The 25,594-nt window shown below is 40.2% G+C and overlaps 1 protein-coding gene across 2 annotated transcripts in view; it reads right to left on the reverse strand.

Annotated features, from left to right (window-relative positions):
* Nucleotides 1-25,594, reverse strand: part of SLC9A6 (solute carrier family 9 member A6) — a 53,436-nt gene that overhangs the window by 13,890 nt on the left and 13,952 nt on the right. The window contains exons 6-14 of one of the 2 annotated variants that reach the window (XM_081222578.1): nucleotides 25,109-25,214; nucleotides 18,911-19,052; nucleotides 16,958-17,063; nucleotides 16,573-16,661; nucleotides 13,638-13,751; nucleotides 7,973-8,084; nucleotides 6,895-7,048; nucleotides 1,899-1,988; nucleotides 708-738 (exon numbers count right to left, since the gene is read on the reverse strand). In XM_081222578.1, the coding sequence (XP_081078704.1) occupies nucleotides 708-738; nucleotides 1,899-1,988; nucleotides 6,895-7,048; nucleotides 7,973-8,084; nucleotides 13,638-13,751; nucleotides 16,573-16,661; nucleotides 16,958-17,063; nucleotides 18,911-19,052; nucleotides 25,109-25,214 (944 nt within the window). The remainder of the gene's footprint in view (nucleotides 1-707; nucleotides 739-1,898; nucleotides 1,989-6,894; nucleotides 7,049-7,972; nucleotides 8,085-13,637; nucleotides 13,752-16,572; nucleotides 16,662-16,957; nucleotides 17,064-18,910; nucleotides 19,053-25,108; nucleotides 25,215-25,594) is intronic. The other variant, XM_081222579.1, reaches the window with a different exon arrangement.

Here is a 25,594-nt window from a genome sequence, read left to right on the forward strand (position 1 = left end):
AACCTCATTTCTGTGATTCCCCATCTCATGTCTAGGGCAGAGGCACATAGTCAGTGGTGCTCAGAAAGCAAACAAGTGGCGGGAAAATACCAGAAAAGGGTGGTCAGTCTAGGGAAGGCACTGCGTCACACTGCACTCAGTCTACCAGGTTCAGGTTCAGAGGAACAACTGAGAAAGTGACACATGGAAGTAAGCAAGGAAACATGGGCAAGGCTGAGGCACGGGGTAAGAAAGCACATTCTCCTGAACAGGCAGGGAAGACTGGCTGAAGAGTCAAACACTTCTGGGCAGTTCTCAAGGGCAGCTGCTGGTCATCCAATTTGAAAGTTACACAGGAAGAGCAGCTGGAGTGGGGCTTACATCAGAGACAAGCCTTCATGCGCAAACCAAAGTGGAAAAAGCCTCCCTGTGCCAGAGCAGTCACTTGAAAACCCAGGAGCACTTAAGGGACTGCTCTCGTCTGTGGCCAAAGCCCAGGTTGGCCCAAAGATAGGAGAGCTGTCACCCTTGATAACCACACGCTGCCTAAAATTCAGTTTTGTCTCTATCGAGCAGTGAGAAAAGCCAGGAATGATGTCAGTTAAAAGCTGATGCAAATAGGACAGGATCTAAATAATAGTGACATGAAGTCTACAGTAGATTTGTTTTCTTTCCAAGCGACTACACATTTGACAGAAATGCCAGAGACAACACAAATGCATATTTACCAAATGTTCTTGGTCTGAATCAACACCAACCCTAAAGGAGAAACACAAAAGGAAAATGAGATCTTGAAGTCAAAAGAAAAATTGTCTATTCACATATGGGCACTGTCAGGCAACTACTTTTCTCAACGCAGAAGCTATGGAATGCTTAATATTTTCGTGTTTCTCGATGGCTGGTGACGTAGACTTTTGGCTCCCGCCACTCTCCTTAGCAGCAGCTTGGACCCTAAGGCAAGCAGGGTCTACTAATATTCTCTTCCTGCAACCCAATCCCACTTACCAGTTTCAGAAAAGGAACTTTTTCTTCTCTAAGTCTACTATAAGCAGGAGTCAGGGAAAGCAGCATTGCCCCAGTGGTTGAATAAGAACTACAATGTAGTTCCAGAAACAAGGCTGGCCCATTGCAGTTCCAGGAGGGAGCTGCATGTTTTCGGACCTCTCGGCTCTCATGGCAACATCCTCTTATGATGACTGCAGAGAGGGTCCAATTACAGGGGTTTTCCCATAGGCTAATGGATAGACATTAGCCTTGGTTCTTCAGAATTCTTTCTTATCTGCTTTCCGTATCCCAGGGAACAGCTTCATTATGAAGAAGCTCTCTTTGACTCCTCTACCCCATCAGCACAAGCACTCACCAACCCCGCTCATTCTTCCTCTAAACTGCTTCTCAGGTCTTCTCTCCTTTCCAACTGCTCAAGCTCGGGCCTCATTCCGACTCATGGGGTCTGGAGCAACTGGCTGTAAGGTTGCCCAGCTGCCAGGCTCTCCCCTAGAGTTAGCCGTCTAAAGCAGACAACTAACTCACTGGCTTGTTCCCTGGACAAAAGACTCTGAGAGCAGCTTGCAACCCAGAGGGTCAAGTTGAAAGTCCTTTGTGTGGCATGCAAGACTCTACAAACTAGCCTCCCCCCCAACTCCAGCCTAGCTTTCCCCTCATCCTCGCCCACATACCCACTGTTAGCCAGACCCGACTGCTCCTCTCCCCAAATCCTGTCCTCTCCCGAGCCTCCATGCCTCTGCTCATGGTGTTCCCTCTATCGGAAATGTCCTGCCCCTTATTTTTCTTTTTGTCCTCCTTTTTCAATTTCCAAAGGAACCATTCTATGGTTCCTTCAGGCAGGATTTTTCCTCTGTGCTTTTACAGCACTTTCTAGATTCCTTTATTATAATACTTAGCACAGTACAGTTATTTAGCTGTCAGTCTCCCCCAAAAGACTGTGAGCTCCTTGAGGGTAAAGGCCATGTCTCAATTCATCTCCGTATCCCCAGAGTCTAGCACAGTACCTGACACACAATAGGTGCTCAAATGTTTATCGATTAAGGTCACTACTACAGACAATACAGAAAAAATAGCAGTGTGAGAAGCTGTAGCAGGAGCAGCCCAGTAACACCGAAGGGAGGAAAATGATGCACGACCTTATCTGGAAGGCAAGTGAATCAGGGCCAAAGACTTGAAAACAGATGGCCACGACCAGATTCAGAATTGAAAGAAACGCTCATTTCTTCCTTGTTGAGATGGCCAGAAGCTGTTTAATATCTTCTTAGCCAGATTAAACTCTAATCACATTTGTGTATCTCAAGTGACATCTAGTGGTCTTGAAGACAGCACATTTGTGTTTTTTTTGTTTTTTTAAAATAAATTTTATTTATTTATTTATTTATTGGCTGCATTGGGTCTTCGTTGCTGTGTGCGGGCTTTCTCTAGCTGGGGTGAGCGGGGGTTACTCTTTGTTGCGGTGCACGGGCTTCTCATTGTCATGGCTTCTCTTGCTGTGGAGCACGGGCTCTAGGTGTGTAGGCTTCAGTAGTTGTCGTATGTGTGCTCAGTAGTTGTGGTTTGCAGGCTCTAGAGCTCAGGCTCAGTAGTTGTGGCGCACAGGCTTAGTTGCTCCACGGCATGTGGGATCTTCCCGGGCCAGGGCTCCAACCTGTGTCCCTTGCATTGTTAGACAGATTCTTTTTTTTTTTTTTCTTTTTCCGGTACGCGGGCCTCTCACTGTGTGGCCTCTCCTGTTGCCTCTCCCGTTGCGGAGCACAGGCTCCGGACGCGCAGGCTCAGCGGCCATGGCTCACGGGCCCAGCCACTCCGTGGCATGTGGGATCTTCCCGGACCGGGGCACGAACCCGTGTCCCCTGCATCGGCAGGTGGACTCTCAACCACTGTGCCACCAGGGAAGCCTGGCAGTCAGATTCTTAACCACTGCGCCACCAGGAAAGCCCCCTGAAGACAGCATATTTGTAATTCTCAGATGGAACAGTACTGGAGGCCAAGTCAAGGTAATAAAATTTCTCAGAGCAGTTATTATCTGCCAGGCACTGTGCTAAGCACAGGGCATAGACATGAGTTAGACACGGCCCTGCCCTCAAGGAGCTCACAGACTAGTGGGGGAGACAGACACAACTAGAGCGTAATCTCTAAGGGCTTTGCAATCCAAGAGAGCTGGGTTCCAATCTGACCTCATCTCCTTTCTAGCTGTTTGAACTCAGTCAAGTTATGCGGCCCTATGAACCGCAGTTCGATCACCTGGAAAATGGGGATGACAGACCCCATACAGAGTCGCTGCAAGGATTAAACAAGAAAATGTGTCTAAAGATTTTAAAACAGTATCCCATACAACACTAACATCTCTAAATGGTAGCTCTTATAACAATATCATTATTACAAGGCTGACTGAAACACGTGCTGTAACAGAGGTACTCCATGTTAAGCAGACGGAAGAGTGGTGCCGAGAGAAAAGCAGAGGGCAAAAGGAGGAGGCATTTGAGCTGTGCCATCTCCTGGGAGTGAAAGAGAATTCCAGGCAGAGGCAATAGTGAGCAAAGGTTCAGAGATGGAGAAATGCAAAGTATGTGTGGTAAATGACAAGGAGTCAAAGGTGACTGTCACAGACTATGCGAAAGGACCTATGAAGAGCTGGCTGGCTCTCACTCACTGAGGAGCCGTTGTCCACGCAACAGGACAGATCATGTCACTTTCTTGCTTTCAAATCCTACAAGATTGCCAATTTGGATTTTAAAATCCAAACTCCTTACCGTGTCCTACAAGACCCAATAGCAGGGGTCCACAAACTATAGCCCACAGGCCAATTCGGTGCACCTCCCGCTTTTGTGAATAAAGTCTTGTGGGAACACAGCCACGGCAACAGATTCACATATTGTCTATGGGACTTTCACGCTGGAGTTGAGTAGCTGAGACAGAGACCATACAGCCTTCAAAGCCTAAAATATTACTCTCTGGCCCTTTACAGGACACGTTTGCCAACCCCTGCCCCTAAAGGATCTTGCCCACCTCGTTTCCTACCTACCTTTCAGTCACTGTAGTCCAGCTAGGTGGGCTTTGTTTCTTTTCATTCAATAGGCTACATTTGTGCCTACCTCAGGGCCTTTGCACATGCTCTCCCCTCTGCCTGGACTGCTCTTCCTCCTGCTCACCATTTAACTGGCATCAACTTGTCATTCAGGTAGACTGAGCTCAAATCTAACCTCAGAGAGACCTTTCTTGACCTCCACCTATAAAATACATCTATCCCCATCTACTATCATAGTACCTTGTTTGCCATCATAGCATTTAACATCGTCTAAAATTGTCATCTTCATTTATTTACTTGCTAGCTTACTATCTGTCTTCTTCCACCACAGTATAGACTTTATGAGACCAGGGACCTTTTCTATCTTATTACTATCACTGCACCTCTCCAGACCAGGGTCTCTTAACCTTCATATCACCAACATCTTGGTCCAGATCATTCTTTGTTGTGAGGGCTGCTCTGTGCACTGGAGGACGTTCAGCAGCATCCTTGGCCTCCCCTCTTAGATTGTGACAATCAAAAATGTCTCCAGGCACTGCCAAATGTCCCTGGCAGGGGGGATCACCCCCAGTTGAGAACCACTAAATTAGAGAACCATGGCACATAGTTGGTTCTCAATCAGTATTTATCGAATGAATGAATAAAAGGCTTTACAGACATTAGCTCACTGAATCCTTACAACAACCCTGGGAGGGAGGTACTGTTACACACATCACAAATGGGGAACCTGAGGCTGAGAAAGGTTAAAGAACTTGCTCAAGATCACAGAATTACTAAACGAAGGGGCAAGAACTCAAAGTCAAGTCTGATGCTGCGTGAATCTTAAATCTGGAGGACTTTTTAGTATCCTCACAGTTGTACTAGACAAATTTGGGGGGAGGTAAGAAAAACTTAAATTCCGGTCTCTGTTTGAAAAGAGGCCCAAAAAAATCCCCCCAAACAACAACAACGGTAACAAGAGTTAACCTAAGACTGTAAGGTAATGGATACAACTGAATGCCAAACTATGCTACAGGACAGGCAAGATGGAGCCAAAAAGCTTGCAAAGCTGGTGAGGTAGATTCGACTTTATGTGAATAGGTAGGTTTTTGTGGGGGTTTTTTGGGGGGTGGTAAGCGTGGGTATTTGGTTTGGTTTATGTGGAAGGCAGTTAGGGAAGAGAACTGATTCTACTTAAACACTGAGACTCCACTTAAGACTGTTATTTTTCCTAAATTGTCTTACATTTAATTTTGTTGTTCTTAGTAGAATAAGGAAGAGCCTTCATTTACAAGCTCTTGAGGAAAAAAAGGAGTTTAATCCTTCGAAAATGGACCACCCTCATTTCTTGATGCAGCATTCTAAGAGAAATTAAGTGAGACTGGAGGCTCCTCTGTCCACCATTTAATGATATGTATGACCTTGAATAACTTAGAAACTTTCTAAGCCTCTATTTCCTCACTTGTAAATGGAGCGATTGTCATTAGACAAATACGTAAAATGTACCTAGCACAATGCCTAGCACATAGTAGGTGCTCAACAAATGCCAGGTCCTCCCTGAAGTAATAATCAGGGTTACAAGAACATTATTTTGGTGTATTTTCAATTATCTACAATAATAGCACAGGCATTGTAAGAAAGGGATTTGAACAGTAAAGGGAGAGAAAGGCAGTAACAACATTCAAAGTCTGATTGAGCACCGGTTGCAATTTAGAGTGTTAAGAGAAAGGCATAATAGAATGAAAAAAAATGGAGAACAGATTCTGTAAGATGTGAAATACTGTTTTCTCTAATGAACCTTACACATGCTGGAAGCTCAGTAGCTCTTAAGGTCTATGAAGTTACAGCCAAACACAGAAGTAAAATCTACAAAGGCTTTAGCAACATACACTGCTATACCCATGGAAACAAAGGCAGAACTCTTGAGATACAAGGGAGCTTTCCAATTGAATACATTAACTAGTGTGCATTCAAGACTAAGACGTCACAACCTTGGCCTTGGATTGTCAGGTCAGGAACCATGCTGATCATGAAGATGAGAAAGAATGACAATATCCAGTTGTGATTGGGGTTGGGATAAACCGGACTGCCTCATATACTGCAAATATAAGAAAATTTTTGATCTGGTCTGGTAATACGGATCATAAACCTTAAATAGAGGCATATGGGCTTCCCTGGTGGTGCAGTGGTTGAGAGTCCGCCTGCCGATGCAGGGGACACGGGTTCGTGCCCCGGTCCAGGAAGATCCCACATGCCGTGGAGCAGCTGGGCCCGTGAGCCGTGGCCGCTGAGCCTGCGCGTCCGGAGCCTGTGCTCCGCAATGGGAGAGGCCACAACAGTGAGAGGCCCGTGTACTGCAAAAAAAAAAAGAGGCATATCCCTTGACCAAGCAATTCCACTTTTTAGGAATGCATCCTAAGGAAATAGATAAGTGCACAACGGTGTATGCATTTACAAACGTTCACACTCAGTAAGAGCAAAATCCTCAATTGTTAGCCTTAACAGCAAAATCCTAGAAACAATACAAAAATCCAATGGTAGGGATTTGGTTAATAAGTTATAATATATGCAGCCACTAAAATAGTGATATTTACTAACATAAATGTCTATGCTATATTACATTTAAAAATCAGTTTACAAGAGTACCTGAAGTGTTGCCCCTTTTTGTTTAAAGAATATGTAAAAGCACAGCAAGAGGTCTGGGCAAGACATCCCTCAGAAGTGTTAACAACAGTTTTTATTCTTCTTTTGCATATTTTCCATTTTTGTCTGTACTACATGTTATATACTTTTTAAAAGGAAGAAATGAAATATTAGGGACCTGTCAAAGCTCAAAATTGTCTCATGATTAAAACAACCCATATTATATTTTAATATTAAAATGAGGGCCCCTCGCTACTTACCTTATATGCAAGCATGACAGCATGGCGGTGGTGCCACCACCAAACACCCACACAGTAAAAAACACGATCAGAAGCGTGGTGCTGAACATCATTTGGCGGGCGTAAGTGGCGGTATCTCGAATGGCCAAGGCAAATGCCATTGCACCACGAAGGCCTACAAGGGAATGGAAGAAGGACTATGTGAGCTTCATAAATTCAGAGAAATAGGGCACATTCTGAGACCTTAGAAGAGCATGAACAAATACGTAGCATATTTTAACATACAAAAGTATATACAAACAAATACAAAAAGAATTAGTAGATGATACAGGCATTGATCGTTAAACAATTTTTTGAAATCTGTTTTAAAATTTACTTACACTAAAGTTCACTCTTTTGGGTGCACAGTTCTATGAATTTGACAAATGTATAGAGGTGTGTGACCACTACTACAAGTGAGACACAGAGCGGTTTCATCGCCCCTCTCCCAAATTCGTTTGTGCTACCCTCATTTTAGTCTAAACTCTCGTCACCCTACCAAACCCTAGCAACCACTGATCTGCTCCGCATCACTGGGCTTTTGTCTTTTTGAGAATGTCGCGTAAATGGAACATATGGTATGTAACCATTTGAGCCTGGCTTCTTTCACTCAGCATGATGCCTCTGACGTCCATGCATGTTGTTGTGTGTATCACTAGTTTGTTCTTTTTAGTGCTGAGGAGCATTCCATGGCATGGATGTACCACAGTTTGCTTATTCCCTCACCCACTGGAAGACAGACAGTTGGGCTGTTTCCAGGTTTTGGCAATTACAAATTGCCATAAACGTTCACATACAGGTTTTTGTGTGAAAATGCATCATCTTTACCTCCTCCACTACATGTGACATAGTTCCGAACTGGGAATTTGGAACCAGAACATGAAAAAATCCCCATAGAAGGGAATGGCACACTTTTAAAAAGGATTTTCTACTGGAGGTTGCAACTTTAATATTTAAGGGAGTCTCACATTACCAGCATATCATTTCCGTCTAAAATCAAGTTGGTGTACGCACTGTGAATTGTTTCTTGGAGTAAGCGAGAGAGGGAATTATAACTTACCAGCAAACATCATCATGTGTTGAAAATTTGATCCAATCTTACTTCTTCTACCCAAATTAAGTAGGAGGGACAAGGGATAAATATTTGCAGCTCTTCCCAAGAAAATAGCAATCTAAAATTATTAATAGGTTAAGGATAATTCTTTTTATTATTAACATTCTTTACACTAACCCTTCAAGATGGTGAAACACTATCTTAGGGAGCTCAGTTTCTAATACACAGTCTTTATTTATTTTTTTAATTAAAAATTTTTTAATATCCTTACAGGAGTATAATTGCTTTACAATGGTGTGTTAGTTTCTGCTTTATAACAAAGTGAATCAGCTGTTCCCATATTCCCTCCCTCTTGCATCTCCCTCCCACCCCTCTAGGTGGTCACAAAGCACCAAGCTTTTATCCCCCCGTGCTATGCAGCTGCTTCCCACTAGCTATGTATCTGACGTTACGTAGTGTTTATATGTCCATGCCACTCTCTCACTTCATCGCAGCTTACCCTTCCCCCTCCCTGTAACAGTCTTTAGATTCCACTCTCTGACCCAGCACCGTCCAATGGAACTTTCTGCCATGATAGTACTATAGCTGCACATGGTGAGTGCCTGAAGTGTGGCTAGTGTGACTGAAATTTTCATTTAATTTCACTTTAATTAACTTAAATTTAAATAATTACAAGTGGTTAATTGCTACCAAATTGGACAGTGCAGGTCTAAGATATAGGACATTCATTAGACGAATAGGAACATGGTTAAAAACAGAGCTTCTTTGGCATAACCTTAAGATTACTAATATAACAGTCTAGTTCATCTTAACTGACAATGTTGGTAGGGGGAAGAGTAATACTGGCTAAACTTGCCCTTGCTTCCTCAGAACAAAGGGGCAGCTCAACCACCTCATACCACTGAAATTCCTGCTAACCTTGATGTACTCCTCTGAGTTTACACTTTCGCCCTGCTTCAAAGGGAAGGCTTAATTGGAATTACGAATGGTTTTAACTAGAAACCAATTTTAGTGTCTTTTTCTGCAGTTTGCTCTCTATAGAGACTCTTGCTTTAAAATACAATTTTGGTTTCAGGGGTTACAATACAGTCTCCACCTCATTTTCTGAAAGGAATATAAAGGAAAATCTAAGATTAAAAACAAAAGAAGATGGGGAAAAAAAAGAAGGTGGGGGAAAACAGTGCTGACCTAAGTAACTTTGGAAATGGGTGGAGTTTGTAGGACTAAAGGCAAAAGGAACTGCACATAAGCATTACATGCTCATTGATAAAGTTGCTTCCCATGGGAGCACTGGATAACAATCCTGATATTACTATGCATGCTGGAATGGAACAGTTAAGTAATGGATGGTAGAAGGTTGGAGCCAGGTTTCCCACTATTGGAATGGGGATTTACAGATCAGCAGGGGAGGAGCTAGAATGACCCATATGGTAACGGATTAGAGTTGGAGACATTGGTATCTGGCTTAATAGAAATACAGATGGCTACCTATGTAAATATTTATAGATACACATATATTCAGGAGCTAATATATACATATATATTCCTCCTCTGTCAGCTGGAAGGGCTTAGAAGCCAGGACACCCAGTAGCACTGAGCATACCTAGAGCCCAGATCTTGGTTTCTAATACCATTCCCCAATAAAATGAACCAGGGCTCCTTGGAGAAATGGCTGATTCTAGGGCTGGGGCAGAAAATATATAAGATGAGCCTGAAGCACCTTATAGTTCCAGAAAGTGAGGAAGCACTCACAAAAATTTAAACAAAAACAAAAACAAAACAAAACAAAAAAACACAAGGGACACAGGAGCCCACTGAAAGACCTTATAGTGGCCAAAGCTGGAACAGGTCAAGCAACACAATTTTAAAAGAAGTACTGTATTATAACCTGAAGTATAAAATAAACATCAATGAGTCTGTACTGATATAAATAAGTGATAGCTTAAAACAATAAATGGGGGAGAATAGAAAAATCTCCCGTGGAAAGAATTTCAAATAATTCTCTAGATACTCTGCCTTTGAGGCGGTGGAACTGAACTCCTCAGTCCCTAAGTGCAGCTCCCTGTAGTGACTCCCTTCTAAGCAGTACATCATAGAAAGGGGGGAAATTGAGGAACTTTACAATGGAGCAACCTGACAAACACTATCTAGGCTAAGTGATTAAGACCAACACAGCCAAAAATAAATAAATAAATAAATTAATTTTAAAAAAAATGAACAAGAAGTAGTGAGGCATAAACTTAGGTGTGGGGGGGTGTTTCCTGGCACATTCCAGGCTAACTTACAACCTAGGAACACGACTTCCAGGAAGGCTCTGCTGTCCTAGTAACCAGACTTGGGAATGGAGAAACGCTGCAGCCTTTTGGCCGTTTCCTGCAACAGCAGCTTTAAACACAGTGCTAATGGTCACTTATTATTCACAATAATTGCAGACCCATAAATGACACCTCCCCTCAAAAAAAACTGGGGGATCGAAAATCGACCAAAAATTTCCAAAGAAGGCAACCTTTCAAGAAGACAATTTCAAGAGGCATATTTTACTCACATTTTTTCTTTTTCTTTTTTTTTTTAAACAATAAAGGGCATGGAAAATGCTCAATATCATGAATTAAGAAAGACGTGCAAATCCAACATTATTAACATGCTGTTAAGTATGTGCCCTTGCCATGATGTGATGAGAATGGCACTTTACTTCTGTGGTCTTCCTCCCAAAGAACGCACAAGCCCGGTCTAAACACGGGGAAAACATCAGGCAAATTCCAGTCGTGGGACACCCTGAAAAATACCTGACCGGTACCCCCTCAAAATTGTCAAAGGTCATCAAAAACAAGGAATGTCTGACAAACTGTCACAGTCAACTGGAACCTCCAGAGGCATGATGACTCGACAAAATGTGGCAGCCTGGATGGGACTTTGGATGAGAACAAGGACATTAGAGAAAAACTCTGGGGATCTGAATAAAGTATGAACTTCAGTTAATAATAATGTATCAATATTGGTTTATTAATTTTGACAAGCATGCCATGCTAATGTTAAGATGTGAACAATAGGGGTAACTGGGTGTGGGGTATATGAGAACTCTCTGTATTCACAATTTTTCTGTAAATCTAAAACTAGTTTAGAATCCAAAGGTTATTAAAAGTAGTGATTCCCTGAAAAAAAACAATAAACAAGAAAAAACAGTAACAACAAAACATGTGGGTCAATGTGGCAGTGACCGCTAGTTATATCCCCAATATCTATTATTTCTTCCTTCAATAGTAGTAGATACTCCTCCCCGTCACCTCCAATTTTCATCTGAGTATATAGACACCCAGCCTCCTCTGCTGAGAGGTGTAGCCCATGGGTGTTAGGTGGAAGTGATGTGTGCATATTCTGGTGGGGGTGAGCCACCTGGCACCCTAAGAACAAGGGCAACTCCCTAAGGATGCTCGTAAGGCTGCTTGGGTCCCTGCTGACTTTGTGGAGCAGAGCTTGCCACATCAGTCCAGACTTTCCCATGAGAAAGAAACACACTTCTATCCTCTTTAAACCTTGGTTAACTTGGGTCATTGCCACATGAAACCAAACCTATATCCTAACAGACATAGCAAGCAAGAGAGCAACTCTCTCCTGGTAAGAGTCAATTTCCATGGTAGGATTCTGTATTGAGGAACTTCAATTCCTAACAGACTCAGAAACCTAGAGAATATCTAGCCTTGTTTCTGGATAAGTATAGTGGATCAAGCCACTTGACTGCTCAAAAAATTTCTCATAGACTAGCAGGATATGAAGTTACTGATCTCATGGGAGTCTTCCAGCTAAGGTTCTTCTCTTATGAATAAGGCTTTATCTTTTTTTGCCTGAAGTTAATTCTCAGAAGACTAAGACTGCAGAATGGCATTTCAGTAATACTTCACTTTGTAACACAGATCCTACTTAGAGGTTTAATTAAAGAAATATTTCTGCCAATATCTTTTGGCAGAATCTTCATTCTGAGGTGTTTTTTTTAAAACAGTACTTCTTTTGAAAATCACTAATTCAAACATCCCTCTCTCCGACCACAGTGTTTCATGTTCATCTATCCCGGATAATTCTTCCACCTCAATGGGACCTCCAGTCCAAAGATCCTGCTACTTTTCCATCAGTCAGTCCTCTCCTTTCTTCATTTCCTTTTTTAGCCACATCTTAATAAAACTCATTCCAATACCCTGCATTCACTTACCCCTCTGTTTTCATTGCACCGACTTGACAAAACACCAAACTCAGACAGACTCGGCTATCTATTTTCTCCACGCTTACAGCTAAATTCTCCTGCACAAAGTCATACAATGGGGCAGATTGATTCTACTGTTAATACTTATTCCTCAAACTCAAATGGGTCCCTAACACTGCTCAGCGATTCTACTGCATTCCTTTGGTCAACTCACTTTCCCACTCTTGCAATAACTATTTCCAAACCTTCTCCTCAAAACTCCTATCACCTATGGGAACCAGCCTCCTAGAGGGTTCCCTAGTATTCACATCCTTGTGTAGCCTCCGCTAACACCGTACCAGGTTTTGTCTGTGTGACCAATAGAAAATGGCAGAAGGGGTGATGGTACATCGCCTCCAAGATTAGGTCATAAAAGGCTCTTTGGCCTCCATCTTGGTGCTCTCTCAGCTCACCCCCTCTGGGGAAAGTTATGTTGTGCGCTGCCCCGTGGAGAGGTCCATGCGGAGAAGAACTGAAGCCTCCAGTTAACAGCCGTGTCAGTGAGGTTGGGGTGGCTCCTCCATCCCCAGTCAAGTCTCGAGAGAGTGAAGCCCCAGCCCAGAGCATGACTACAACCTCAGGAGGGATTCTGGAGCCAGAACCAGCCAGTGAAGCTGCTCCTGGATTCCTGACTCTCAGAAACCACGTGAAATAATACATGTTTGTTGTTTTAAGCTGCTAAATTTTAGGGTAATTTATTATATAATAGATAACTGATAGGCCACCTGCTCCTATCTCACTTTCAGCAGATGATCTCACCTCCTACTTTACAGATAAAAATAGAAGTAATCAGACAGGGACTCCATCTTGCAAATGTACCCTCATCTCTACATACCCTACCCTTTCCTGGAACAATGGCGGAGCTGTGCTCCCTCCCACTGAAGGCCCGTTCCTCCCCACGAGCTTTGGATTCCATCTCCTCCTGCCTTCTCATGAGGCTGGCACTATTGATTGCTGTCTTTCATGTAATCAGCTTCTCCTTTTCAGCTGGGTTTTAAAAACTCAATGAGAGAGAGAGAGAGAGAGAGAGAGAGAGAGAGAGAGAGAGAGAGAGAGATGGGGGGGAGGGAGGGGTGGGTGAGCCTCCTTCCATCTTTCATCATCTTTCAACTACTGCCCTGTGGCACAGACTGCAAACTGCTCCCCACCATCCAATCTCTCTTTCTTCCCTTCAGTAATAAAGGACAAACAGTTTTATCTTTTGGGGTTGGCAGAATGGCAGGAGACTTTTTTCTGTCATTTCAATCTGTTAGTATTATTTGTGTGATAAACAAAAAATGGAAATAGAATATATATAAAGTTGAAATCCTTATTTGCTTTACTCAGAGGAAAATTTTATATATTTAACTGTATTCTTATCAATCACCCCTCCAGAAAACCCATGCAAATCTCAATTTAAACAGAAGTTTCCAAAATGGAACACATAATGAAGGATACAAATGCTCCTACTACAAATGTTGGGTTAAAGACATGATTCTGGAATGTGAACAGTGTCAGTCCCATGTAGGAGAAGATGAAATTCTCTGCCAAGAAATTGAGAAGCTCAAACAACTGAAACGAAATTTTAAAAGGTTAGTCCAGTAAATAAAGTTACATAATTTGAAAACATGAGTATTACTAAGATATTGAAACAGATACTTCAAATATGGAACGTTCATGTATATCCCCCAAGACTCATGATTCAGAGGGGAGCAAATGTAGAGATGGCATTTTTCTGGTCCCACAGAAAAAGCCAGAAATGTTACCCCTTCACTTCCCCAATCAGCTTCCCTTCTTCAATCCCCATATTCAGTCATTCTTATCCTCATCCTGCAAACCCTGCCAATGTTTTCTTTTGCAATGTTCTTTGCTGTCCCTGCCACTGCCTTAGTCTAACTTTCATCACTTCCCACCCATAATGCTGTGAAAGGGCCCTAACTGGTAACCCTGCAATCCCTAAAAATATGGCAGTTCCAAGACATGTCCCTCTTTACGGGATGTAAGATCCAGTTCAAATCCTTTTATCCTGGCACAGAATGCTTCATGACGACTCTCACAACAGCACCTTGCCATGTGATTTCACTTTTTACATGGGTCTCAGCCCTCACTGAGGGAGTAGGGGCTTACACATTATAGTCCGGTGCTCTGTACCCTCCCCTGCTGCCTGCCCACCTCCACCTGTTCACATCACTGTGATGAAAAGGCCACAACTAGAAGCACAAAAATTACGAAAGAAGAAATCTCATTGGTAAAGGCAAATATACAATAAAGGTAATAAATCAACCATATATAAAGCTAGTAGGGGGCTTCCCTGGTGGCGCAGTGGTTGAGAGTCCGCCTGCCAATGGAGGGGACAGGGGTTCATGCCCCGGTCCAGGAAGATCCCACACGCTGCAGAGCGGCTAGGCCCGTGAGCCATGGCCGCTGAGCCTGTGTGTCTGGAGGCTGTGCTCCGCAATGGGAGAGGCCACAGCAGTGAGAGGCCCGCGTACCACACACTCACAAAAAAAGCTAGTAGGAAGGTTAAAAGACAAAAGTAGTAAAATAATCTGTATCTGCAATAAGTAGTTAAGGGATACATAAAACAAAAGGATGTAAAATATGATGTCAAAAATAGTAGGGCCTCCCTGGTGGCGCAGTGGTTGAGAGTCCGCCTGCCGATGCAGGGGATACGGGTTCGTGCCCCGGTCTGGGAGGATCCCATATGCCGCGGAGCGGCTGGGCCCGTGAGCCATGGCCGCTGGGCCTGCGCGTCCGGAGCCTGTGCTCCGCAACGGGAGAGGCCACAACAGTGAGAGGCCCGCATACCGCAAAAAGAAAAAAAAAAAAAAAAAATAGTAAACGTGGGGCTTCCCTGGTGGCGCAGTGGTTGAGAGTCCGCCTGCCGATGCAGGGGACACGGGTTTGTGCCTCGGTCCAGGAAGATCCCACATGCCATGGAGCAGCTGGGCCCGTGAGCCGTGGCCGCTGAGCCTGCGCATCCGGAGCCTGTGCTCCGCAACGGGAGAGGCCACAACAGTGAGAGGCCCGCGTACCGCAAAAAAAAAAAAAAAAAAAAAAAATCGGAAAAAAAAGAAATAGTAAACATGGTGGGGGTAAAATGCATTTGAACTTAAGAGCTCAGCAAATATATGCACCCCACTGTTCACTGCAGCATTATTTATGATAGCCAAGATACAGAAGCAACCTAACTGCCTATCAATAGATGAATGGATAAAGAAGATGTGTGTGTGTGTGTGTGTGTGTGTGTGTGTGTGTGTGTGTGTGTGTACCCAATGGAATATCACTCAACCATGAAAAGGAATGAATTCTTCCCATTTGCAACTACATGGACGGACCTAGAGGGTATTATGCTAAGTATAATAAGTCAGAGAAAGACAAATACTATATGATTTCACTTATATGTGGAATCTAAAAACCAAAAAAAGAAGAAATATAACAAAACAGAAAAAGAGTTACAGATACAGAGAACAAACAGGTGGTGGCCAGAGGAGTTGGGGGTGGGGGAAGGAAAGAAATAGGTGATGGAGATTAAGAGGTACAAATTTCAAGTTACAAAATAAATGAATCATGGGGATGAAATGTACAGTGTGAGGAATATAGTCAATAACTATGTAATATCTTTGTACAGTAACAGATGGTAATTAGACTTATGGTGATCATTTTGAAATGTATAGAAAAATCAAACTGCTATGTTGTATAACAGGAACTAACATAGTGTTGTGGGTCAATTATACTTCAAAACAAACAAACTCATAGAAAAGAAATCAGACTTGTGGTTACCAAAGGCAAGTTGTGGGGAGAGGGGAAATTGGATGAAGGTGGTCAAAAGGTACAAGCTTTCAGTTATAAGATAAATAAGTCCTAGGGATGTAATGTACAACATGATAAATAGAATCAACACTGCTTTATGTTATATATGAAAATAGTTAAGACAGTAAATCCTAAGAGTTCTCATCACAAGAAAAATTTTTTTTCTGTTTCTTTAATTTTGTATCTATATGAGATGATGTGATCATCATTTCATGATGTATGTAAGTCAAATCATTATGCTGCACACCTTAAACTTAGACAGTGCTGTATGCCAATTATATCTCAATAAAACTGGAAGGATAAAAAGCCATTAGACAAGGGAAACAAGGAAAGGAAGCTAACTGACTGACCACTGGAGCCACAATAATAAGAGCCCCTGGCTATTCTGCTGACCTATGTATACCCTAAAAGCTGTCACCCTTTAATCTGACAATCCCATCTGTCTCTGGAGTCAACAGAAGAGGGGTTGAAATGAGCAGACATCACTTTGAACAGAACAAAGATTATTTTTCAGTAAAGAAAAAATTTGTTTTGCTGCAAGGAGGAAAAGTTTATTCACAAACTATAAAGTTTCTCTTACCTGTTTAGTTATATGCTGAGACTCCGTGGACAAATTATTGTATGTATAATGGGCCTGTGTGATGCCACAAAACAACACTGCAACCACACCTATAAATACAACAAGTTCCAAGTTCACATAAAAGGAGAGTTCCCAACTTTTATATGGAGGCTCTTATTTTATAGAAGTAAATTAGATGCTTAGTGTTAAAATTTTCAGTTGTGACTTACTTTGTTGAGAGGAACCGCTTCCATTGAAACTCTTTTACATTCTAAAGTGACAGCATAAATCCCAACCCTAACAAGTGTGTTCAAACACTAGAGGAGTTGGTCCACACCCAGAAAAAAAATCACTGGCTAAGTCCCTCCTTGTAAGGGTTTACAATTAAAAGGAAAAAGTAACCTACCTGTGAAACCCCATGCTTCAGCCAAGAGGAAGGTACTCCAGGACATCAAGAAGAACAGGCCTGTCTCCAACAACTGGAACTCTCGTAATTTGGTGAACTTTGTCACGTAAGACTGTCAAGGTTGATAACAAGATCTCATAATACAGAAGTGTGACTAGAAAAAATAGTAGTCGAAGCAAGGCAAGCATAAAAGCAAAAGAAGCGTTCTCCAGTCTCTAACACAAAAGTCACAGAATAAGGAGGTACCAAAGCAAAGAAACTCTGAATACAAGCATTGTACTAAGGAGTCAGCAGCCTTCCCTTCCATGAGAAAGTCCTACAGCTTAGTCCATCCAATTGTTTTACGGGTATCACATGCCTTGCTAGAAACCACACAGTAAAGAATAGATATGACAGTAAATGACAGGAGTGACAGATCAGATACGCAACATGCCAACTCTATTAATTTGTGACCCAAAGCAAGACAGCTTCCATAATGATAGCAATTTACATCTATTAAGAAATATGTCATTTCCATGAGATTTCATGTTTATTTAATCATCTAACACCTCCTTATGATGTGGAGAATTCCATGATGAAGAAACTGAGGCACGTCCCTCACTCATACTAGTCTAACAAGTATATGTTACTTGCCAGTGGAAGGGCCCATGTCAAGCTGTGGCGAATCTCAGGCTGGAGTCTACATTCACTTCAACAAGTGTGTACTACAACAGAAAGATTAAGTTCCTCAAGGAACTTATGCTAGGGAAGAAATCCTGGTCCTTCTTCAGAACTCTTTTTACTGTCCTTTTATGCCTCAGTTCGTCTGTAAAAAGCCCGAAGACAAGTTTCTTCCACCACAAAGCTGAAGTATAGAAAATGAATATATTCTCAGAAAAAGTACTTGTTTTATATGAAAGTACCTTAGAAGTTTTACAGCTGGAAGCTCTTTAGAGATCAAGCCCCACTCATCTTCCCTGCTGTCCCAGCCCTCTACCTTCCTACACTAAGGTCCCATGAGGTGAAGTGTCAACACTTCTATATAAGAAGCTCCAAAAGGCAGAGGCCACGTCTGTCTTGTTTATCTTTGATACACAGGGCATAGCATGTGGCAAGTAGCAGGCAATCAAGATTTTTTTTTGAAGAATGGAACATTGATATAAAGAGGAAAACTGAAGTTCCAGAATTTTAGGGATATTTGCACTTAAAGAATCCAATAACAGAAAATTTAGATCCATTTATTAAACTATCATTTTCTATTATATTTTAACGTATGAAAGTAAAACAACAATGAGTAAGAAAAAAAGAGGGTTTGTTTTTGAATGAATACAAGAATGACTTGCTCAGTATTTCTAACAGCAAATTAGTGGCAGTGCATAGGACTCGAGAGCAGAAGGTTAAAATCGGTGACAGCTGAGATAAACTCCCAGATATCCTAACCTGGGAACCTTATTTTGTTCAACTGGCATCGAGGTCATACATTCCTATTTGTCCTATTAAACGAAGAGCAAAAGACTGCCAGGATGAACAGCCATACAGAACAAGCAGAGGCTCTTTGGAATATATCTACCTTTATATCAATTTAGTCTACAACCTTAAAGTTCACCCCCATATAAAGCAGAAACTAACACACCATTGTAAAGCAATTATACTCCAATAAAGATGTTAAAAAATAAAAAAAATAAATAAAGTGGATGGATCTTAAAAAAAAAAAGTTCACCCCCAAAGGGTCACTGTGTCCAATTAGAATTCTGTAGTGAGTGTTTGAGGGCATGAAGTCCTACACAAAACAATGAAATTCTTTTATTTATTTATTGTTAAAGATAATTGCCTAATGTTTTCAAACCAAGTACTTGTTTATAAGGTTCATAATTATAACACGATGTCAATTATGGAACTAGTGGAGACCATGGAACACAGTATTCAATGACTCTGTGAGGTTAACAAGAAAAGATAAATAGAATAAAAGGATATTAAAGCTGTCACCACTCCAGTAGCAGCACCCATCGCGAAAGAGCCACTGAAGATTCCAAGGAAAATCCCGATAGACTTGAACATGGCTGTGACATCAAAGGTGTGGCTGTTGTCTCCGGCTGGCTGGTATGCTACTATTGAGCTACAAAAGAGAGGTGGTTCTTACTTCTAGAGGCAACTTTTACTTTTAAAACATTATCTAAAAAAAGAGTAAAATAAATTTTAAAAGATTACCTAGTATAGAGCTTGAAGATGAAATCAGAGGGCGTAAAAACCAAAAACTTTGGATTTGAATTGCCAAAATAAGGTTGGACCAAGCCTTTTCCTCCAGCCTCAAGATACTGTGCAGTACTATTCTTTTGTGACTCTGTTTATGACTTACTGGTACTGAGTGCCTCAAAGCCCTAATGTACTAATGTGAACAAACTAATGAAAAATTCCCCGTATTTCCAACAGAGGCATAAGAATATAAAGGATATTATTCAATACTCAACCCAGTCACATTTTGTTTTTCCTGTGGGGAAAAAAAAAAGATGACTAAAGTACCCTTTCAACTTTTAGAATACCAGAATGGGCCCAATGCCTCCTATCTATTCATTCACTGAAATGGACTTTTATAGATAAAAGGGCTTGAAAGGCCTGCCAAGGAATTAGAATCCACTTGACAGTACTTTTAGCATACCCAGCTGGATCCTCCACCTCAAACTTCTGAAAGAAAGTCCTCTGTAAGAGGCCAAGACAAGCAATTAGAAGGGACACTCTCCATCTTGAACTCACAGTTCAAACCTAGTCTAAAAATACTTCTTATAAAACAGTCGCCCCAGGAAGTAAATACAGCAGAGAAAATCACTGTTGCTAGTGGGTCTCTGGCAAGAGCGCCTACCATTACTAAATCAGTTCTCATCTCAGTTAATTGAGGTGCCAGTGTTTTTATAATAAATCCAGACTCAAAGACATCATGCAAGTCATGTCAAAGAAAAGAAGCAGAAAAAACACATTCCGAAGAATATAATGAATTCTCCCTGTGGTTACTGCAATGTTTTTTATGGTTCAAGGCTAAAAAATGGCCTTGCTATACCATGTTTACCAAGTTCTCTTCATACCTCCCTGGTTAAGCTAAAAAACAGAACAAAACAAAACAAAATCTAAGACCAAGCTAAAATTTCCTAATTTTACCTACTTTATTGAAGTATGACTCTAACATGAATTTCTGGTCATGGCATCTAGAAATTTCTGAGACTCAATCTGAATTGAAAAATTTAAACATTTGCATTTAAATCTTCAAAGTGACCAGATCATTTTGGGACTGGTAGATTTCATATTATTTCAGTGAATAGGAAATGGCCTTTAATGTCATGCTATCTTACCTACACATAAAGGGCTCCACCACTGTAAATGAGATTTTACTACATTATAGCATGAAAATATAGCAGCTGGCTGGAGAAAAGAAAGGATATTGCTACAATAACCTTCCTCCCCGGCGATAGTTTTCAAAATGCTGGCAAGAACAAAATATCGATGCCATGCCTCCTGAGACTGCTTTCCTTGGATTGGTTCATGGAAATTCAAGATTCACACTAATCATTATTTTATTCTTTAATCACTAAAATGTATAAGAACACAGGAAAAGCATGGTGGGCTGAGAAGAGATGACAGGTTTGTTTCCTTCCTTTTCCAGTCACATGTTGGCCTCTGGATTGAAATCTTAATTCATCTTTTCTACATCAGTCAACATTTTATCTTGAGGCAGTAGCATTTTTATGAATACTTAAAAAAATCCTGAGAGTAATACAATGTACAATTTAGGGGGGAAAATCACCCCATCATTCCACTACCCTGACAGATCTATTATTTTCCTTCTGTATTTCTTTCCCCTCTTTTTGTTACATGCATGCTATTTCATGTTTAGTTGTAATCATAGTGAACATATGGTTTTGAATTCTGCTTCTTCAACTGACAATGACATAAGAATTATTACAGTCTAACCGTGGTTTTTTAAGACTTCAAAAATGATCCAAATGGACATAGCATAATTTATTTAACCATTTCCTCTCTGTCGGACATTTAAAAGTTTTGCTTCTATTATTTTTGCTACTATATATAACAGTGTGAAAGAACTTATTTGTGCTTTCTACAAATTTTGGACGATTTTCCTGTGCTACATTCCTAGAAATAGGGTATTACTATACTTATGGCTCCTTTTACATGTTGAACAATGGCTTTCAAATAGATCTGTATTACATTTCAGGAGGGAAATATGACTACATCTCTCAATGTTTTAGTGATCATATCCATTGGCCTAGAAATTCTACTTCTAAAAAATATCCTACAGAAATACTCTCAAGGATTCACACAGATTTACACATAAATATGTTCACTGCAGTGCTATTCACAATAGTACAATATTAGAAAACACCAAATATTAATCAACAGGGGGTTGGAGAGGTAAATTTGTAGTGCATTCATACAATGGGATAATGGAGGTATTAATACAGTACAATGTCTATGTGAAAAAAGCAAGTTACAGAAAAGTATGTATAGTGCTATGCCTCTTTTTGTTTAAAAGTTAATATATTTATATGTATGCTAATATCCTAATGGAAACAATCTGGATGAAAACCTTAATAGTGGTTATTTCTGAGAGCTGAAATTTCAGGAATTTTCTACTTTCTAAATCAACTACTTTGAATATTAATTTTATTATCATAATGATAAAAGATAAAATATAAAAGAGTAGGTAATACCAATTTCAATGTCAACAACAATGTACAAGTGATATAGTTTTACAACTCCAGGGTTTCTCAATCCTGGCATTATTGATATTTGGGGCCAAATAATCAGTTGTTGGGTGGTGGGTGCTGTCCTGTGTATTGAAGGATATTTAGCAGCACCCCTGGCTTCTACCCACTAGATGCCAGTAGCAACCTCCTCCCATTCATGATAACCAAAATGTCCCCAGACATGGCCAAATATCCCCTGGTTGGGGGGGTGGGGGCTGCAAAACTGTCCCCGGTTAAGAACGACTGTACTAGACCATTACCAGCAGTAACTATTTTCACTAACAATTTTTTTTCTTGTTAACTGAATAGGTAAAAATGGCCACTAATTTAATATGTATATCTCTGATAATCAGTAAAGTTAAACAGTTTGTCAGCCATGTTTGTTTACTCACACTTATATTTTATAAAATGTAAATGACCCTAAAAACATATTTTAAAGTAGTATGAATTTAGGTCTCAAGGGTAATCATGGTATATCCATTCAGAGGTATACTATGCAACTTAGACTTCATCTCTAACTAGATATGTATGACACTATATCAGTACACACAGCTCTACCTCATACAGCAATATATGAGGGAACCAGTTTTTCTCCACCCTCACCCGATTAAAAGCATTAACGTTAACAAAAAAAAAGTCACTGCTAACCTAACAGGTCAAAAAGCAAACAAAAACAACTTCCAACATAAATTTCAAGAACAGATGTCTTAACCTGTTAATTGCCAAGCAGAAGTCCTTCAGAAAGGGGCCCCCCTCTTTGTAAAAGGCTGTTTCTATAGAATATACACATTAGAAAATCATCAAACGGAAGTCAACACAAGGTAGACTATTTCTATCTAACGTACTTTTAGAGGCAAATGAAAGATGATGAAAAACATAACGCCAAGCACTACAGCTAGTGACCTCCCATAGCCAGCAACATCACTGGTTTCCCTTCATCTTTTGGGCAGGAACTCATTTGCTCACTTCTATTAAGATACTCACACAGCTAACGATTCCCCGGGTATGATACTCTAAATACAGTCCTTCTCCACCACAGTTCCACCAGACTATGGAATGAGTTAACTCACCACCTGTGAATCTAGAATAGTACTAGCTATGTACCATCCTTAGGAAAATCGAGGAAAGAATCACTTGAATCGTTCTCTACAAGGCTTAAATTCTCTCACACGACCCTGTTTGAGAAAGGTTGCAACAGAAGGACAAGAAGCCCTTTCCCCTTTGTGAGAAGTGTAACGGAAAGGGCATTCTCTTTCTAACACATTTATTCTTCACCAACACTGATACGTACATCCCCAAGCTCAAAATTTTCCAGTGAGTTTTCTTCTTTTAACACTATTCAACTGTTCTTAAAGTTGCAGGAAATAAGTTACTCTATTAATGGAAAAACTAAGGCACAGGGCACATCAGCTTAAGATAGGACCAGGAAAGAGATTTTTCTGACTCTTATCCATTAGGGCAATGAGGAAGGAATACATATTAGTAAAGATGATTAAGTAGCAGAATAATTATCTAGGATGGCGAATTGATGCTAAAAGTAACTGCCTGTACCCTATTCTCTTCGTCTGGTAGCACTGATGATCTTACATGTTCTTATGTGCTGAAAACTTCAACAATCTTTGTAGCTTCATTTTTTTTATAACACGTAAGTTATAACCACACTATCCATTTCTTCCTCCCTTCAAACAACAGAAAACTTTTACTTTACACCTATCATCCTTGAAGGTACATACATTTAGTATCAATATTAGTTCTAGGCTTTGAGCTTTATTTCTTAAATTAAATTTACATTAGTTGTAGACAGCTGCAAAAAAATCTGGCAATAAATATGGTGGAGGGGGTAGAATTTATATACATTACATTCACAAAAGAAGATTTGATCTTTCGCACATCTTCATAAACAACATTTAAGGGATTAGTGTTACATCTCAGAAAGGATAATTTTCCACTTTGAAGTTAGACAATGGGGGCAATCAAGCTGTGCAAACCAGAGTCAGTGACTGATTACTCTTTTATAGTTAATGAAGTGGAAATTAAGGAGAGAAATAAAAGTAAGGAGGAAAGGTGAAGGGGTTTTACTTCTCTCTTGTAGAAAGTTCTGGTGTGGAGTAAAGGCAACTGTCTATAGGGTTAGATATTTGCTTAGTAGGAGTGAGTTGGCAGGACTGAGTTCCTCAGAGGTTCAGACCCATTCTTTCACCTGCAAACACCTTCTGGTAGCATGTATAGTAATTTCTACAATTAGATTAAAATATTGCTCATTTTCATTGTCTTTAACAAGTATATTATTTAACACTTATAAAAATTAAAAAGTTTCTGAAATGATTATGTTAAATAAGAGAAATATGAATTAAACTATGAGGTATTTCTCAATCATCAAATTGGCAAAGATACCAAAGCCTGACAAATACTCTGTTGGTGAAGCTGTGAGGAAACAGGCACTCCCACAATTTGGTGGTTAAAATGCAAAATAGCATAATACGTTTGACAGGCAATTTAGCAATGTAACAAAATTACAAATGTATTTACCCTTTAAGCCACTCATCTCACTTCTGGGAATTTATCCTACCAATATACCAGTGCATGTATAAAACAGGTTAAGTTCAAGGTTAATCACTGCAGCATTATTTGGGATAGCAAAGAATTGAAAACCCTTTATGATTCCACCAATAGGAGACTGATTAAATAAACTATAGTACAGTTCATAGAATAATATGCTCCTGCAAACAAAGAATGAGAAAATTCCTTGTTTTGATACAGAAAGATCTCCAGAATATAGTTATGTGACAGAAAGTCAGGTAGGTATAGAACACATACAGCAGGCTACTTTTAAAATAAGAAATAAGAGGCAAATAAGAATATTTATTCATATGTGTGCTTACATTTGAATAAAGAAATACTAGGATACATAAGAAACTAATAAAATAGTTACCTATATAAGGGGCTACAGGGACAGGTGGATGAGGACAGGAGTAAGAATGTGACTTTTCAATGTATACCTTTCTATATCGTTGTGATTTTTGAACCATGTGAATATATATCTACGCCAAAAATTTAATTTGATGAAAAACTAAAATGTCTATGTTATAATGTTAAAACAGAATACAAAATTATACATACACTACAATCACAACTATGTAAAAATACTATGCATAGAAAAAAAAAAGAATTTTTAAAAATGTCCTAGAATGTTTACAGTAATTGTCTTTAGATGTCAGGAGTACATATCATTTTTTCCCTTCCTTTTCTTCCGTGCATTTTCCATGTTATCTATAAGTATATATTTCTTCAAGAGGAAAAAAATGCTTCAGTTTTTCAAATGTTTCCATTCATAATGCACTTCACTCAATAAGTGACTTTTGGTTCTTAGAACCCTAACATTCAATATACAGAATATAATAAGAAAACAAACACTTACGAAGATAGCACTATGGCAACAGCATCATTGAGGACACTTTCACCAAAAAGAAGTGCATAGAGTTCAACGTCAACTTGAAGCTCGTGGAATATGGCAAGAACAGTCACTAGCAAGTAGAAAGAGTCAGAGGAATATTAAGACATTACAAATATAACATTTTTCCCTCCACAGATGATCGTAATAGCTATTTATAAATTCATTTCTTCATCTCAGAATTCAATCCTAATAAACATTCTCTTACCATATCAAAGATTTAGTAATTTTATGTCAATATTTTTCTTTTCCATAACTGTGTAAGTGTAATATCTCCCTTCTCTCTCTTACAAACAGCTAAAAATAACCTTGGAGGACTGAGTTGGCCTACATTCTTCATGCAAATGCTAATAATCTTGTCTTGTACATTTCTTTTCCATAAAAAATACATGCAGAATTTCTTACAGACCAGGTGATCATTAATCTTTGATGAAGAAAACTATTATGAAAAGC

This window comes from Mesoplodon bidens, assembly GCF_964165515.1.
Source record: "Mesoplodon bidens genome assembly, chromosome: X".
Taxonomy (NCBI): Eukaryota; Metazoa; Chordata; class Mammalia; order Artiodactyla; family Ziphiidae; genus Mesoplodon; species Mesoplodon bidens.